Raw genomic sequence first — 17,473 nt, 5'->3', positions numbered from 1 at the left:
TAATGAAAACTTACTCCAACCTACATTTACATATCCAACATCCTTACCTTAATGTACCAACTTCTACTCTTTTCGAAAAATAAATAGTGAGTAGATAGCCGCAGGTAGCTAGAAGGGTTCTTTTCTGCCAACGACTAAAGAAAGAGCGGACCTTTTGAAATCTCTCTAGTGTTATCTTAAAATTTAAGAAAATGATAGTTACTTCTTACGTTACTCTCAATACGCACCGAAAAAGTGAAATGACGAGATTGCACTTGAAATCAAATGACAAAATTGCACTAAATCACGAATCTCCCAAGTCATATAAGATTTCTGCTTAGAATCCGTCTAGTTTTTCTTGTTCTCAGTCGTTGTTGAATCCCATATTTGCATATTAGTAAGTTGTTACTACGACGAAGCCCAACGGGCTAAGAATTGAATATATTTGGATGTGATTTTAGGCACACCTTAGAAAATGGGTCTAGGGTTTCAATTTTAGTACAGGAGGGAGGAGTGACCAGAGGAAGCATTCTAGTTCTTCCAAGGTCCAGACCATGGCGGAGAATGAACAGACCAAACGTGAAGAACTAGTAGTAGTAGAAGAAGAAGAAGATGGAATCCTGCTTTACTATAAGTACGCGGACGTTCCCAATGTTGACGATCTCGTCGCTTTCTACGATTCCAACTGCAAATCACTCGGTCTTCTTGGTCGAGTTCGTATTGCTCCCGATGGTGTCAATGTCACTGTAAGCCTCCCACTTCTTCTTCTTTTACTCTCTCTCTCTCTCTCTCTAAACAGTATAGTACAGTAATGGGTAAGTTCAAATTTGATGACTTTTTCTGTTATTAGTGGAATTGTGAAAGTTTATTCTTTCCTTTATTATCAGGTTGGTGGGAAGTTATCCTCATTGGAGAAACACATTTCTCAAGTTAAGAACCTAAACAACTTATTTGAAGGCACTGATTTCAAACTTGCTTCTTGCTCTACCCCTTCAAACCTCAAGGTCGCTAAAGAATGTGGATTCACTTCTCTCTCTATTCGACTTGTCAAGGTTCCAACTTTATCATTTCTTTAACTTTGTAAACTGTACTAATGAATTAGGCTTAAACATAAAACACTATTAAGTAGTCTACCCATAGTTGCAATTGCTTAAAATTTCTAAACCCTACAATTGTCGAATTAGTGTAACCTTTTTCATTTTTATTAGGAATTAGTTACTTTTAGCTCTCAACCACTGATCGAGGCGCCGACTGTTTCAAATGCTGGGAGGCATTTGTCTGCTGCTGAATTTCATTCTGTTCTCCGTGGTGCCGGTGAGTTTTGTTTCTCTGTGTTTTGCGAAATGCTTTCGGTTTTTAATGTTTAAGTCATCGGTTTGAACTAAAGTATGTTGAATTATAGCAACATGGAAATTGTGATGGTGGGTTTTGTAATGGTGGAGATGCTCAATGCAGGAGAATGTTCGGAAAATGAGGGTCACCCTGGGGGTAAACGTCTTGTTTTGTTAGATGCAAGAAATGTGTATGAAACAAGAATCGGGAAGTTTGAAACCTCGAATGTGGATACTTTGGATCCAGAAATAAGGCAGTATAGTGATCTACCTTCTTGGATTGACAATCATGCTGAGCAGTTGCGAGGCAATTCTGTCCTTATGTAAGTAGGAGATTATCCCAATTTCTATACGTATTTTTTCATTCTATGACAAGTATTCACTTATCATTTCTCAACTACCCTAGTAATTAAAGGTTAGCATCATCAATTAAAGGACAGTTTTGCCCTCATGGGTAGTTCATCTTAGTAATTTCATTCGAGTGGAAATTCAATATAACCAACATTCCTTAGTTCTTCCCTATTACAATTATGGGCATGTACACCAACAGTCTTCTCTATGTCGCCTACTGCTAGAGATTAGTTTCTTTACGGAGGACTCTCATGTTTCAACTTTCAATTAAGCTAGCGTAGGCAAATGACTTACTTATGCCCTCTACATCTTTGCACACTTAAGCTTTTCAATTTTTCTTTCATTTTCCTCTGCCACTTGTATATATTTTGAAGAAGTAAAGGATTTGAATAGGGAACCTACTATATATCATGTGCAGTTGTGCACCTGTTGAATTTCCATTTTCTGGGTATTTGTAGGTACTGCACTGGTGGTATAAGATGTGAGATGGCATCGGCCTATATTCGCTCAAAAGGTCCTGGGTTTGAGAATGTCTACCAGGTAACTAATTTCATAGATTTTTTTTTTCTTTATTTTCAAAATCAATAATAGAGAAGGTTTGCTAATTTTTTATTTTCTTGAAATATTTAAACCGAGATGCTACGAGAAGTATATTTCTTATCATTAGCATGACTAAAGTTTAACTATGTTCTTGTTAGCTTTGTAGCTTATACATGTCACGTCATTTTCCCTTCTCGGGTTCTATGAAGATAACATAGTATGCTACGGTGCCACCCTTAAATCCAGCTGTTTGATTGAGATTTTATCTACCTGAAATGTGTTGCCGACACAACTCCTGGGCTGAAGCATGATATAGGATGAGTCACCCTCCGAAACACCGCCATATGACTATGACTATGACTGAGATTAGATGGTGTAATATGTTTTATGATAATATGGTTGTTTTTGCAGTTATTCGGTGGAATCCAGCGGTATTTGGAGCAATTTCCAGATGGTGGTTTTTTTAAAGGAAAGAATTTTGTTTTTGATCACAGGTATGTTCTTCTGAGTATGTTTTTGCTGTTCATAGTGACGTCCAGTTACTGAATTCGATACTAACATATACACGGGCCAATCGGTTTCCTAAAGGTTTTGGATTGAAACTCGAAAGCCAAACAAGTGGGTGTAGTTGGTTAATGGTTATTATGTCTAGTCAATCAAGCAGGACTGAAAAACCAAGTCGAGTAGTTCTTTCTGTTCCATTCTCAGAAGCCCTTATCTGTTGTACTGACAATTTTCTCCCAGAGTAGCTCCGCACCTTATTTCTTTTTTCTGGATTTCTTATTCCTTCCGTTTTATTTGTATCAAACTCGTAATACTAATACTTGGATTTAGGAAGATTTTTCATACCAATATATTTTGAGTGGAACAGGATTTCTGTTGGAAGCTCAAACAAAGATGTTGTCGGATCATGCCTATTATGTAATTTTTCTTTCGACGATTACTCATCACGCTGCCGATGCTCTCACTGCCGGATGCTGGTTTTGGTCTGTGACAGTTGTCAGGTTGGCCCTAATAATCTTTTACCAAGTTTTGTTCCTTACTTGATATTAGACTCTTGAAAGTGATTGGTTTTATCTGGATAATGCATGTGGGTTAGAAGGATGGTACGAAATATGTATGTGAGCTATGCCAGAAGCAGAGTAAGGGGGGTGAACCGGTGCCCCTGTTGGAAACTAATGGATATCCACGAGATTCTATACCTGATGATGGTTCACGTGCTGTTGACCTTGACTCTGCTATCTTGCGTGAGCGAATAACTTCTCCTCCTGAACAAACTCAGGGACATGGTAAGGTCTGTATCACTTTAGACAAACTTATATTTGTACTCTGATAGTTCTTTGAACATCCTCCACATATATTTCTTAAGTTATTAATTTATTAGAACCTTTTCTGTAGACTTAAAGTCATGGTAAGATCCAAATTTACTTACATAAGTAACTAGGCAAGCTATTTTTTTCAAACAATATTTTTCTGGCTTAAACAATTGCATTCAATTCTGAATTTTACCCGCTCTCTAACTAAATGAAACCACAGGTACCACACCTCCGAGAAAGCTGAAGATCTTATGTTTGCATGGATTTCGACAGAATGCCTCGGGTTTTAAAGGAAGAACTGCTTCACTAGCCAAGAAATTGAAAGCAATTGCTGAACTTGTTTTCATTGATGCACCCCATGAGTTGCCTTTTATTTATCAACCACGCCAAACGGAAACAATTCCTGGCTCGACAGAACCACCACCAGAAAATTGCAAGAAAAAGTTTGCGTGGTTAATCGCGAAGGAGTTGAACAACTCGAATGGATCAGAGTGGAAAATTGTAAATGATCCATTCAATCCTCTACAGTATCAACAGCAGACCGACGGATTTGATGCTTCATTAGCTTACTTAAAGAATGTTTTCTCTGAAGCAGGACCGTTTGATGGGATATTAGGTTTCTCACAGGGAGCAGCAATGGTTGGTTCTGTATGTGGGCGACGAAGTAGATTGAATGGTGAAATGGATTTCAAGTTTGCAATCTTATGTTCGGGGTTTGCTTTAAATCCAGGAGAGTTTGAGGTTGGATCAATCAACTGCCCTTCAATTCATGTTTTTGGCAATGGTCACGGTAAGGACAGGCAGATAGCAAACAATGCCAGTATGGAGCTTGCTAATTTGTTTGAGAAGAGCTGCTCGTTGATCATTGAGCACGAATCTGGCCATATAATTCCAACTCAGGCTCCCTATATCAATCAGATTAAAGAATTTCTTGTGCAATTTTTGTGATTTAAACTCATTATCATGTGAATTGTTGTTCACTTTTGCTACTGGTTTTTGTATCAGTGAAACTACAAGACTGAAATTCAATTTCAAGTCTCTAGGTTTGGTTATTTGCATGTAGGAGACAAAACGCCATTTCAATGAAAAGTGCCCTGTAATTTTAAAGGGATGCCCAGTAATTTCTCTGGGTCTATGTTGATGGAAATGCTTGGGGGCAATTTATTTTGGAACTCTTTTTGCAAAAACATTGTCATTGTAATAGTCCTACATCGCTCACGAGAGTGTTTGGAACTTGTGCTATAGCCTATAGGTGTGTTCAACCTTAGTAAGTATCGAGGTTTTTTAGAGACTTCATATGTACAGAAGCCTTTGGGGGCTCCTGGACCACTCACCAAAAACAAAATTCCCTACTTGAGTTGACAATATCGTCAGCTGTTAAGATTTGGAGCGTCACAATCATCCTATCTTCTTCATCATGGCATATGGGTACCATGTCAGATGACAACCACCACCACCACCGACGACTGCCGTGTCTCTTTTAACTCCTTCCCAAAGTATCAACTCAGGTTCGATTGCCCAAAAGAATGGTGGATCTGCCATGAAAACTCGGACAGTGATATCAATCCTCATTGAGATAAGTAATACTAGTAAAGAAACATCCGACGGCTATATCAACCCCAAAAATCAAATCGAGAATCAGATGGCTGAGTAAATACTAGCCGTTCATTTCGGATACCACAAGGTGGATAAGGTGAGCCTCCTATATAGGCCTAGGCCCATTAAATGTGATTGTTAGAAACGTGTCAGTTAGATCTTGTACAAATACGCGATTCCCAAATACTTGTCAAACACCTTAGTTGACGTAATACGAAAGATGAACCCAAATATAGTGTGCTCTGAGCCGTCCGCATATGGCCGGACGCTGTCTTGCTCGCCTACACAATAACCCTCCTTCTTCTCTCTCTCTCTCACTAGAACTCGGCACCCTCTTTCTCTCTCTACAGACGAAGACCCTCACTCAAGTCCCCACCCCATCTCAATTCAAGGTATGTTAGTATGATGATTATGATAATATTTTCCCCTAAATTTTCAGTCTTTTTCATTTTGCAACCTTTAATCATCATTCATTCATCATGATTTTGTTTCTTTTCTTTTTTTCCTTCTCCTGACTATACGTCTTCCTATTTAATTTTTTCACTTGTTCAATTTTTATTACTTATTTTTCGTGGTTTAATTTGAATTCTTTAATCATTGTGAAATTTTAGGGGTTTTGTGAAAATTGTGTTTGTTTTGATCATCTTTATTAGGTCACAGCATTCAATTGATGATATTTATCAAATTTAGTTGCCAAAATGATTCCTTTAGTTCTTGTCTTTGATAGTAGAGTTAATTTCATTGAATGATATTAATCTTTCTTTATTTCTTGACAAGTTAAAAGTATTAGTATATTAATATAATTTTATGTGTACATCAAATGGTTTCCAAAATGAAATCAAAACCCAAGGAAAGAAAAATTAGTACATGATTACAAGTATAGTCTTCAAATATAACATAAAATCTCTAGTCAATGTCTTCGTTTCGCCCAAATAGTAATCGTAATAACGTTACTTATAAGCGAACCAAATGAACTCGTCTTCCTGCGAAAATTATATTACATTTACAGTCTTCCAAAAACCCCATTTTACCAAATGAGATATTACTACAACAATCGATACTTACTTTATATTTGATATTAAGTAACCGTAATAACGTTACTTACTTTACCCGTGGGTTTGATACCCAGATTTGGTATGAGCATTAATGCATCCCTCAGAACTGAGCTGCAATAAACACCATCCTCTGTAGAATATCGATTCCATTGAACAGTGAACCAAAAGCTCACCGTATGGCTCGGAAAGGAAATCAACAGAAGAACGGGTTAGATCGCAATTCATCAAACCAAAAGATAAAGGTTTCCGATACACTTGCTGGATCTTTGAAGGAGAAAAAAGAAAGAGAATCATGTGATGGCAAAGATGTAGTTGGAGAGAAACTCCCAAATGGCAGTCCTTCAATGCAAAGGAGAAATAAGAAAAATAGCATGGGGGAAGGAAATGGAAGCAAGCAGAGATTCAAGGAAACACCAATAGAAGAAAAACCAAGGTCGGAAAAAGCTGCGGATGTGCTGCCATCGGCATCGGTCTCTAGCAATCCAAAAGAACTTAGTGCAGATGTATCTACATTAGATGATGCTTTAAATTTTAGTGGCAGTGGTCCGAGTCTAGAGAATCCTAGAGATAATGTGGGTAGCTTAGATCATGGTTTGCGCACCAAGACTGTCATGGAAGGGTTTGAGTCTATTGCTACAAGTTTTGGAGAAACTGCTTCATTCATTTTGAAGGTAGTCAATGAATGGGTGGAGAGGAAAAAACCATTGCTTAATAAGATGGCAGCTCTCTCCATGGATACCCGTGATTACGTTCGCATCAAGATTTTGCAAGCTTACCCTGTTGTTTCTAGGTGGCTCTTACATTTTGGGAATATACTATTGCTTGTATCTCTGGTATGGCTGGATTGTTGTTTGAGGGGCCTTGGTTCCTTCATACGTTTGGGGACAACATCCTTCTTTGCAGTCATTTGGTGCAGCATTCTCTCGGTAATCGCGATGATAGGAATTCTGAAGTTTCTTTTGATCATGGTAAGTTTAATTGATTTTGCTCCTGCCCTGTAGATATGGTATTTCTCCATTTTAATTAGATGTTACACGAAACCATCTCTAATATGTATTTGTAGTAGAACTATCCCTGAATCCAGAGTGTTGGTTTGGCGTGTATTCAGGATAATTGACACCGCAGAACAGATACCATTAACATGTTGTTCTTTTCTTTATTAGTGTTGTAATTGTAATGTTTGTCATTCCATTTCATCAGATACAGATCAACTAATTGTTAAAGAAGTTTTATTTCAACTGTTCGAGGTTTAACTCCATCTTCGTATGAATAACACCTTTTCTGCAGTGTCATGCTGCAGCTTTACAGTTTATATACATCTCCTTTTTAGATTTTATTGGTCTTTTGAAACTTTTATGCAAATTTTTCCGAAAACACAGATTGTAGCTGTTTTATTGGCAATTTTTGTTGGCTTTGCACTTGCAATTTTGGTAACTGTGCTCTCTGCAACTGTGTGTTTATGGGTGTATGGAAGCTTTTGGACAACGGGGTTTGTTGTTGCTGTTGGAGGTGTGTCTTCTTTACATTATTAAAACTTGGCCATTACTTATTTTCCTAAATGCTGAAATTGGAATGCTGTAAATTCAGGATTGGGATTCGCATTAAAGAGTGAAAAATTTGCTCTCTTAGTCACGACCATATATTCTGCATATTGTGCGAGGGCATATGTCGGTTGGCTTGGTTTCCTTTTGGCTTTAAATTTATCTTTCATCTCAAGTGATGTTCTGATACACTTCCTCAAAAGCAATGTTAATGAACGTAATAGCTCCAATAGGGGCCATCAACAAACTCCTGATATGCAAGGTCAGCAAGGTAACCGCTTTGCTGAGACCATGAATGGTATGCCCGCTGAAACTGTTTTTGGTAAGGCTACAGATAGAAGTACAGGAGAACCTTCAACCAGTGGGAGTGATGCGGAGCTAACATCAGAGGAAGAAGTTATTCGATTGTTAAATTGTACAGATCACTACTCAGCACTGGGCTTATCCCGTTATGAGAGCATAGATCTTTCTTTTCTCAAGCGCGAGTATCGGAAAAAGGTAATTGATACCTTTCTTGTCTAATAATTGATTTTATTTCGGAATTCAGATAGCATTCAAAATAAACCTATCATTTTCTTTCTTATCTTCATCGCCGATACCTTAAGTTGATGTGCTTAGTGCCCTAAATCTTCAAATCCTAATGGAGTGTCCGGTTGTTAAAATCAATCAAAGAATTTCCACTGGTACAACTTATTGAGTTGTGTCATTGTTTACTCAGGCAATGCTGGTCCATCCTGATAAAAATATGGGTGATGAGAATGCTGCAGAAGCTTTCAAGAAACTCCAAAATGCATACGAGGTACATTACTTTTTAATTGTTTTTCCTTACTAACGAAAGTATGATTTTTTTTTTTTAATTTGATTGAGATGAATTTCCTCTCCAGGTTCTACTTGATTCTCTGAAGCGGGAAGCATATAATGATGAATTGAGGAAAGAAGAGCTATTAAACTTGTTCCGAATGTTTCAGAGTTCTTCTCAAGTGGTGTGTTTTATGTATACTTTCTACTTCTTTGTTTCTTTCCTTAACTGAGTAATGACACGGAAATCCCCTATCCTTTTACTGAACATGACTAGGGAAGAAATTTCTGTCTCAAAATTCATAATTCTGGTTAATTCGCATAGCAGCACGTACATTTCTCTAAACTCTGTTGACCTTTAAAGTATTCCCTGAATTTCCAGGGTTCCAAACATCCAGAAGGTGATGGCAGACAACCCTTTGGAGATTTGAGACGAATATCCTGCAAAAAGTGTCGCAAATTTCACATCTGGATTCCTATCAATAGATCAAAATCTCAAGCAAGATGGTGCCAGGTTTTTTTCTGATTAGCTTCAGTGTTGACGATGTGTTATATACATGTTGGCTGGTCCTAAAGCTTATTCTCTTTGCCTTTTCTTCTGAAGGAATGCAATGATTTTCATCAAGCTAAAGATGGAGATGGATGGGTTGAACAGACCTCAAGACCATTTTTATTCGGAATGATGCAGAAGGTATGGGTAGTAATATTATACTCGTCTTTGTTGAATAAATTTTATTTTTTTGAAACTTTGAATGAATATTTATTGATAAAAATAAGAAAGTACATGTACAATGATATTAGATGGAGACACTACAAATAATGTTACAATGTCCAAGCCTCCCAGTTATGGACGAAGTCATGGTAAGATACCATATTAAACTTCTGAGAATTCTTCGTCCAAAAGTATAAAATACCTGTACCATCCTCGACTGCCACATGCGTGGAAGGGTTCTCTCCTTTGAATATCTTCTTATTTCTGTCCTTCCAGATGGACCACACGATCGCCAAAGGGATCATGTCCCATATGTTTCTGTACTTCTTTTTCTTATAAAGTCCTTCCAATTGCTCCAAGTTTTCTGCCAGAGTTCTTGCTCTGCACCAGCTAGTCTTCAAAGATCCTGCGAAATAGTCCCAGAGATGTTCTGCTATGCGACGGTGGACGAATAGGTGGTCTGTTGATTCCAGATCTTGTTTGCACAGAACACATCTATTCACCAAGGAGAAGCCCCTCGTGAGCTGGTCTATGGTCGGTAACTTGTTTAAGTATGCCGCCCAGACCGTGAAACTGACTCTAGTTGGGATAGTTTGTGACCATATCCTTTTGAAGTAATCCTTTGGGAGGTCTGTGACACTTCAAACTTTCCTTGCATAATAGTTCTTCACATCTAGCTTCTCCTCCTCACTTTCCTTCCATACTCTAGAGTCTTTCTCATCTGTGATCGAAACTACTTGGAGCATATCTATTCATTTGGCCGCAATAGGGTTTTCCCAGTCATTGGTCCATGACCTTGCTTGTTGGGTAGAACCCAAACATCTTCCCAGAATTTTATGTCCTGACAATTGCCCAATCTCCACTTAGTCAACTCCATGTAGTCTGCTGCTTTATTTTGGAAACCCCGCCTTACGCCACATCCGTAGGTTATTTTGTTCTTACTAGTAGGCCATTCTCTCATGTCTGAACCATATTTCTCTGCTACTATGGTTTTCCGAAGTGCAGATTCCTCTGTCTCAAAATTCCGGGGCTATTTGGTTAGAAGAGCCTGGTTCATTGTTTTCAGTTGTTTAACTCCAAGACTCCCTTGACGGATTTCCTTGCAAATTGTACTCCATGCTACCCAACCCAATAGAGTCTTTTATGATCTTTATCCTCATCCCAAAGAAAGTCACGCATCCTTTTCTCCACCTCTTTCAAGGTGCTAGAAGGCATGGAGAAGAGGGGAAGGTAGTAGTAGATTGGCAATGCTGATAGCACAGATTTGATGAGGGTTAACTTTCCTCCTCTTGACAGTACTCTACCTTTCCAAGCCGATAACTTCATATTCACCTTCTCTATAACTGGATCCCCCAGATCCTTTCTTCTATATTTGGCCCCTAGAGGTAGGCCCAAGTAGTTCAATGGTAGCTTTCCAACCTGGCAACCTAATTATTTTACCCTACCAGTGTTCTGAAGGGGCATATCTTCGCAAGACACTGGGAAGATGCAGGATTTATTGTAGTTTACTTTTGGCCCAGAGGCAAGCGCAAACCAAATGAGTATGTCCGTTATACTTTTCTTCAAGAAGTGTTAGAGCTCGCCTACCATTTCAAAAACTAATTAAAAAAATTGGAAATAAACTCCCTTGCACTCTTACATCATATTATGCAGTGGGCTTATGAATGTGCATCACCATCTCTTGTTGTCACATAAAAGGTCCTCAATCAGTAGCTCCCTGATCAGATGATTAATGTCCCGCCAATTCTTGGAAAGTTTTTGCATCTGCACCAGGTTATGGGGCATTGGGGCTGATTATGCTTATTATTTTTAATAGTTATGGTGTTGATCGTGTTGAATAACACTCTCTCACTTTGAGCCTTGCATAAGACTTGGATTTAAGCCTGTTTTTATTGCTTTTCTTGGTGTTGGATTTAAGTCTGTGAAGTTGGATCATGCAGTGTCGCTATGTTCAATTTTTTGTACATATAATATGAGTTCGAAATATTAAATTATCTCTCATTATATAATCTCATTTAAATTTCTCCTTATGTTTTAGTCTAAACACTACAAACTTTGCATACTGTGTTTGAGGGATGTTACAAGCACTTGAAATAGTTAGAACTATCATCAGCATGATCAACGCCATAATTAATAGTTATATTCATACTGATCATGAAATTAGAGGGTTGAAATATTACTTTGGGTACACTGCTTTCTATACTATTGTAATTCAAAACATTAGATATACCTTCCTTAAATCCTCTCAATCGAAGTATAAGCTGATTTTATTGCAACAAATCATATTTTCCTTTGAACAGGTAGAAGCACCCATTGCATATGTATGTGCCGAAAGCAGGATATATGATGCAACAGAATGGTTTATTTGTCAGGTAATCTAATGCAACCTTGATATGTTGTTTCTGAAAAACAGAAAAGTTTCATGTATATGGGTTTGTTTGACAGGGGATGAGATGTTCAGCCAACAGTCATAAACCGAGCTTTCACGTAAACGCTGGGGTAACATCGAAGGCAAAGGGAAGTGGTGGTGGTTCGGGACAGAAATGGGGAGGCATGCCGTCAGCAGCTAACATGGACGAGAATATGACAGAGGAAGAATTCTTGGAGTGGTTGCAAAATGCAATGCAATCTGGCATATTCGAAGCCGCCGCCGCTGCTGCTGCTGCTGGTGGTGGTAACCCGCAACAACCACCACCAACTCCTGATAACGGCAAGAATTTCACGAAGAACAGTGGGGGTAGTGGTGGCAACACCGGGGGAGGCAGCAGCACCAAGAAGAAAAAGAAGGGTAAGAAGTGGTGATGCTTATGTTTCAGCAAGGTGAAAGTTGAAATGGGGAATTCTTTCTCCAGACCTAGGAGAGAAAAAGGTTTTGAAAAAATTACTTCATCATAAGCCTCTCTGCATATGGAAGAGGATATAGTTCAACCAGGAGATGCTCTTAATACTGATTTTGTTTAGAAATCTGAACTTATACAGTTCCTGAATGAAGTTTCAAATTTTAAGATGATCCTCTCAAAATTTATTCAGTCTATTTGGTTAGACTATTTACTCACTGATAATTCTAATACATCAATTCAATTCGGGAAAAATTATATTTTATTTGTTCTTTGAAAAAAACCTAAAAAGCGCATTCAAACAAAACGTTTCCTGAAGTAAAATGAGTGAATGCAAATTGCCTAGTGTAAACCATTCTTTAGAGTCGTTTGTTTTTCTACTCAATCTTTGCAAACTTATCAACAAGCGACTTCAAACGGACCATGGTGGAACCACAACTACATCATCACATCAAGTGCTTGAATATTACATAATCATCTTATGCTTACAACAGTCCAAAAGGCAACAAGGGACCTAAACCAACCGTGAAACTCTCTCCCAATACCTCTCTCAACGTTCTCATTATTGTTCATAAGATCATTCTTTTTGACATGGGATTTCAAGAGCATTACATTCATTACATGCCACTGATAAATCTTGAATGGAACAAGTCATAAGCCCACAACTTGATCAAAGACATTGTACTTTATTGATACCTATTAACGGAATCAACAAACAGTGGATTTCCACTGAGCAATCACATAATCTACAAGTACATAAACTTTTATTACCTTACACAAAGCTCTTAAGGTACAAAAAATGTAATAAATTTGTAGGGCTTTTAGCCTCTTTCATTTTGCTGGGCTTTAGGCCACTTTCGTTAATGGTTGAACTTACGCCGTTATCGTGTTTATCACATCTTCATGATGTATCAATGCCTTGTAACGACTAACGTGATCGTAGTCAATTTCTCAAAAAAAAAATAAAAACTCGTAAGGCAGAGCCTAAGTTATACGAAGAGTTAACCGATTATCGGATATAGTCATGACGTATGCAAACTATTGCTCAAATGATTATGAATCTAAACATTAGAGTAGGAGAATTTCACAAATGTAATCAAACAACTTTATTGCAGGAGAAGACCAAAGGTAAATGACAAACTCCTCTAACATTGCATTAAATTCTGATTAAACATTCAACCAATCACGAAAAACCAGATATAAATGAGGTAGATCAAGAGTGTCACAAATACGAAAATAACAATAATATTTACAGCCACCTAACTTCGAGAGATATGAAGTTTCAAATCATAAAATACATGCCTGCAGAAGTTAGGAGTTATCAACCACCCTCTGACCATGACAAGGGAAAACAGTGCTTCGGAAAGCATGAGCCGAGAACCACAACGGATACGCTGAACTGAACTTCACCGAATACATTTCCTTCCAAAATCTATTTTTCCGATGATAAACCAAAATCTGTCGTTGGGTCGCCAGTAACACAAATTCGCCGGTCTGGCTTATTGGAAAAACACTTGGTACTAGTCCTTTGATACATCTAAGACTAATCTTATCTACTATTTCCCATTCTAATTTCTGATAATCTTTCAAAACCCAAATAGTCATCCAAGCTTCTGAAATTTGAACCACAGACAAAAACCCATCCAATTCCAACAGATGAATTCTAATTCCAGTCACATCAACCACTTCTTTTGGCAATAAAATCTTACTCCAACCATCATTTTCCAGATTAAGAACAAGTATATTTAAACAATTATACGTCAACCAATGGATACATTCATTCACAAACACAACCTGGTTCCTATTCATATGAGTGAATTCTTCATCTAGAGGTGTAATTGTTCTCTTCCAAGTATTTGTTTCAGAGTTAAATACCAAGCAAATGAATGGCTCTTGTGGTTTTTGACCAAACGGCCGATGATAACCAGCCAAAACAACATTGAATCTTTGAGTAGAAAAATCAATTGCCAGACCAACAAGGGTAGCTTCATCATCAGGCTGGAATCTAGTAGAGGGTCTTTCCCTAGTTCTTGGAAGCAATTTGAATTCTCTAGTCATTGGATTACAAACATAATAGATACCCTTTTTACGTATACTAGCACAACAGAGTAACCCATTACAGGAAGCCCTAATTTTAACTCTATCCTCTAAAAAATCCAGAGAACATTCAGTAACACCATTCAATCTATCCACACAAACATAACTTGATTTAATATAGAATGATTTCATAACTTCTACTAATACCATGGGATTTTTTGATGATATTTCATGATGGAGTTGAATAAAATACTTGTTAGAAACCAATTCATACCAAAGTTTACATACAGACTTGGATCTTAAAAGGGATATAGTTGGTAACCTAGCTAGAATTTGAATAACAACTTCTTCTGGGAAAAACCCATGCCTAATATCAGATGAACTCATAATTTCTTCAACAAAATTAGGTTTTCAGTTTGTGAAAATTAAAAAGGTGGGTTTTTTTTTCTTCTTACCTGATCAATTTTTCCAAATGGATTTAGGGCTTTTGCAGATTATGCACTAGAGACAGAGGAATTTGAGGATCTGAGAATTGGGTATTTAAGATTAAGATTTGAAAGAGAAGGAAATGAAGGATTTTGGAAGATTTGATTGTACTACCAAGATCATTTGATGAATTGAAGGAAAGTATATGAAAATGGATTTGTGGTTTGACAAACCGTGTGAGACGAATATACCCCTGAAGAATCGGTTCACTAATTATTAGATCAGATTATAATTAAAAATAATCTTATGACAAGTAGGTACTAACTAAGAAGAGGATTAAAACTTATAATTTAATCTGTGCAAAAATAACTCAAAATGAGTGGACTATATTGAGTATATACTCGGGTATTAGTAGTTTTAATCTGTATAGCCCCAATAGTCTCAACCATGGTAATAAATTTTGGAGGTCTCATATTCAATTTCTAAAAGAGTAGAATCATGGACGTTATTGAATTTGATTTTTTGAAAGTATAAACAATAAGTTTGTCAGACTTTTAGACTTCTAAATCGTAGTCTATATTCAAAAAATAAAGGGTTATTTCTCAAATGGCCCTCAACTTTGTGACCAGCTTCCTGCCTAACCCCCTACTTTAGCGATAATTCCCGTATGGTCCCCTTTTTCCGTTATCTTTAACATTCCGTTACTCCCTCTCCTCCATCTCATTTTCTCTCTCTGCCACATCGTCTTAGCACGACACATCATCATCTTCTCCGGCAAGGTCGCCGGCTGGCCAAATTTCCGGCCGGCGACCTTCAAAAATATTAAAAAAAAAAAAAAACAATTTTCTTTTATTTTCTCTCTTTCTAACTTTTTTTTTTATTTTTATCATCTCTCTCTCTCCACACTTCGGCGAAGGGAAACCCTTCGCCCGAGTAGGTCTGTTCCTTGAACAGATCGAGGTACTCCGGCGAAGGGAAACCCTTCGCCGAGAGAAAGGGGAAGAGAGAGAGAGAAAGGGGAAGAGAGAGAGAAAGAAAGGGGAAGAGAGAGAGAGAGAGAGGAAGAAGATGAGAGAGAGAGAGAGAGGAAGAAGAAGAAGAAGAAGAAGAAGAGAGAGAGAGGAAGAAGAAGAAAATAAAAAAATAAAATTATTTTTTTTTAGTTTGAAGGTCGCCGGTCGGAAATTTGGCCAGCTGACGACCTCTGCCGGAGAAGGTGATGAGGTGGCGTAACAGATGATGTGGCGTGACATGGCAGAGAGAGAAAAAGAGATGGAGGAGAGAGAGTAACGGTGTTATAACGGAAGGGGACCATTTGGGTATTTCTCGTAAAGTAGGGGGCCAGGCGGGAAGCTGGTCACAAAGTAGGGGGCCATTAGGGAAATAACCCAAAAATAAACTTGAATACAAATCTCCTCAAAACTTCAATGTAGTTTGGATGAAACAATATAAATTTTTTTCCTTTCAAACAATTAATACTAAATATTCACCCAAATTAACTAGATCAACAAATATTTTGTTTAAGGATTATATCTTTCTATATCCATAAAACAAAATTGTTTATTCTTTTTTAGACTTAGGATTATAGATATCTTGTTCCAGTATCTTTCTGTTTCCCACATCTAGGATTATAGATTACCATAGGAAAAATAGAAGATTTAGGATTTTTAGTAGTTCTTTTTTTTTCTGTTACAAAGGATTTTTGGTAGTTTATTGTATGATTCACCGATTAACATTTATTTATCTACATTTTTGTTAGTTGGCCTCGTAATATTATAATCGGTTTGAGACTAGCTAAGTATTATTAAACTTATAGATTATCATTTTTTGCTAATTCTTAATCATAAAAAGAAGACCTTGTAGTATTTAAAATTCAGAGTCAATCATGACTCGTGGACGGTGATTAAGAGATAAAAAGAAAGAATAATACTAATTTTGTTGAATTTTTAAATAACAACCATTTAACATAATACTTAGGGAACGATATTTAAATAGTCACTTGCCCTTGAAAAAAAAAATCTAAAAGCAATAATAAGCTTAAGCCCGAAGATATTGATAACTTATAACTTTTCTATTGATTAAAATTTTAAATAATCTTCTTTTTTTCGGAATAGAATGCTGGGTCAACTTGAGAGATCAATAATTTAAAATGGTAGGGATGCAAAAAAATGGTAGGGATGGAAATAGATCTTAGTATTCTTACAAACTTTTTTTTTTGTAAGAATAGGGACATATTGAAGCATCTCTTTATGACATTTGAACTTCATTGTTGTCCAAACACAGACCCTACCATTCAAACACAAGGAGATTTAGAAAGATTGGATGTGATAAGAAAGGTACCCTAAATTGTGGTTGAAAAACGGTTGGATGGACAGTTGAATGATTTTATTTTGAAACAACCAAATTAATATCCACCATAAAAATTTCAAGCAGAAATTACTTTTTTATTTCTCCTCTATAGTCCACCCTTTTACATGTATAATATAATGGAATACTCATCCTCCCACCATGACACCTTAAAAGTTTTTGAGTTATGGCATTCAACTGTCTGGTCCAGTTGGTTGCATTAAAGTTCTGTTTGATGGAGATGTTTTTCTGTAATTTGAGAAAGGTGGTCAATACGTGGACAACTGTTTTTCTTATATGGGCAACTATCTTATGTGGACAACCAAAATAATTAATTTTTTTATATGGACACCACTTTCTAAGGGGACAACTCTCTATTATTTTCACTCAAGTCCTCTTAGAATTAGATGTATTATTTTAAAACCTCCCTCTTTTCTCCATAAACCCTAAGTAAGTTAGGTGTTCTTCTACTACTTCATCTTCATCATCAACCCAAAATTCTAGAGAGAGAATTTTTATGGAGAAGATTATGACATCAAACAAAGGGAAGGGAATTGTTGAAGGATATTCCTAACCAGAAAGATCAGATCTAAAAACCCTAAAACCCG

The 17,473-nt window shown here is 37.1% G+C and overlaps 3 protein-coding genes across 4 annotated transcripts; 2 read left to right on the top strand and 1 right to left on the bottom strand.

The window, feature by feature from the left end:
- Window positions 1-110: 110 nt before the first annotated feature.
- On the top strand, window positions 111-4,664 carry LOC147551480 (rhodanese-like domain protein). Of its 2 annotated transcripts, none has more exons than XM_086672250.1 (9): window positions 111-725; window positions 867-1,031; window positions 1,188-1,293; window positions 1,435-1,633; window positions 2,120-2,201; window positions 2,613-2,695; window positions 3,073-3,205; window positions 3,301-3,490; window positions 3,738-4,664. In XM_086672250.1, exons 1-9 carry the CDS (start codon window positions 534-536, stop codon window positions 4,463-4,465), a joined length of 1,878 nt encoding a protein of 625 aa, XP_086528376.1. In that variant the 5' UTR covers window positions 111-533; the 3' UTR covers window positions 4,466-4,664. The 2 variants fall into 2 exon arrangements, with proteins under 2 accessions (XP_086528376.1, XP_086528377.1); XM_086672251.1 differs by having other exon boundaries at window positions 347-725; window positions 3,304-3,490.
- Window positions 4,665-4,669: 5 nt separating this feature from the next.
- LOC147551479 (Chaperone DnaJ-domain superfamily protein) lies at window positions 4,670-12,311 on the top strand. Its single transcript, XM_086672246.1, has 10 exons — window positions 4,670-5,505; window positions 6,243-7,136; window positions 7,548-7,677; window positions 7,756-8,207; window positions 8,428-8,508; window positions 8,594-8,692; window positions 8,890-9,021; window positions 9,112-9,198; window positions 11,520-11,591; window positions 11,665-12,311. The coding sequence occupies exons 2-10, from the start codon at window positions 6,345-6,347 to the stop codon at window positions 12,019-12,021; spliced, it is 2,202 nt and encodes a 733-aa protein (XP_086528372.1). The 5' UTR covers window positions 4,670-5,505; window positions 6,243-6,344; the 3' UTR covers window positions 12,022-12,311.
- An 827-nt stretch (window positions 12,312-13,138) lies between these two features.
- On the bottom strand, window positions 13,139-14,781 carry LOC147551478 (F-box protein At5g49610-like). Its single transcript, XM_086672256.1, has one exon. It carries the CDS (start codon window positions 14,478-14,480, stop codon window positions 13,368-13,370), a length of 1,113 nt encoding a protein of 370 aa, XP_086528382.1. The 5' UTR covers window positions 14,481-14,781; the 3' UTR covers window positions 13,139-13,367.
- Window positions 14,782-17,473: the final 2,692 nt, after the last annotated feature.

Source organism: Eschscholzia californica, unplaced genomic scaffold (assembly GCF_041429995.1).
Source record: "Eschscholzia californica isolate CP2 unplaced genomic scaffold, dmEscCali1.0.p SCAF_3, whole genome shotgun sequence".
Taxonomy (NCBI): Eukaryota; Viridiplantae; Streptophyta; class Magnoliopsida; order Ranunculales; family Papaveraceae; genus Eschscholzia; species Eschscholzia californica.
Note: the sequence above shows the minus strand (reverse complement) of the source record. Positions and strands in the feature narration are given on the sequence as shown.

Coding starts and splice junctions, on each gene's coding strand:
- LOC147551478 (XM_086672256.1), bottom strand. CDS start 14,480: ATGAGTTCATCTGATATTAGGCATGGGTTTTTCCCAGAAGAAGTTGTT.
- LOC147551480 (XM_086672250.1), top strand. CDS start 534: ATGGCGGAGAATGAACAGACCAAACGTGAAGAACTAGTAGTAGTAGAA. Junction 1,634..2,119: donor CGAGGCAATTCTGTCCTTAT/GTAAGTAGGAGA, acceptor GGGTATTTGTAG/GTACTGCACTGGTGGTATAA. Junction 3,206..3,300: donor TGGTCTGTGACAGTTGTCAG/GTTGGCCCTAAT, acceptor CATGTGGGTTAG/AAGGATGGTACGAAATATGT.
- LOC147551479 (XM_086672246.1), top strand. CDS start 6,345: ATGGCTCGGAAAGGAAATCAACAGAAGAACGGGTTAGATCGCAATTCA. Junction 8,208..8,427: donor AGCGCGAGTATCGGAAAAAG/GTAATTGATACC, acceptor TTGTTTACTCAG/GCAATGCTGGTCCATCCTGA. Junction 9,022..9,111: donor CTCAAGCAAGATGGTGCCAG/GTTTTTTTCTGA, acceptor TTTCTTCTGAAG/GAATGCAATGATTTTCATCA.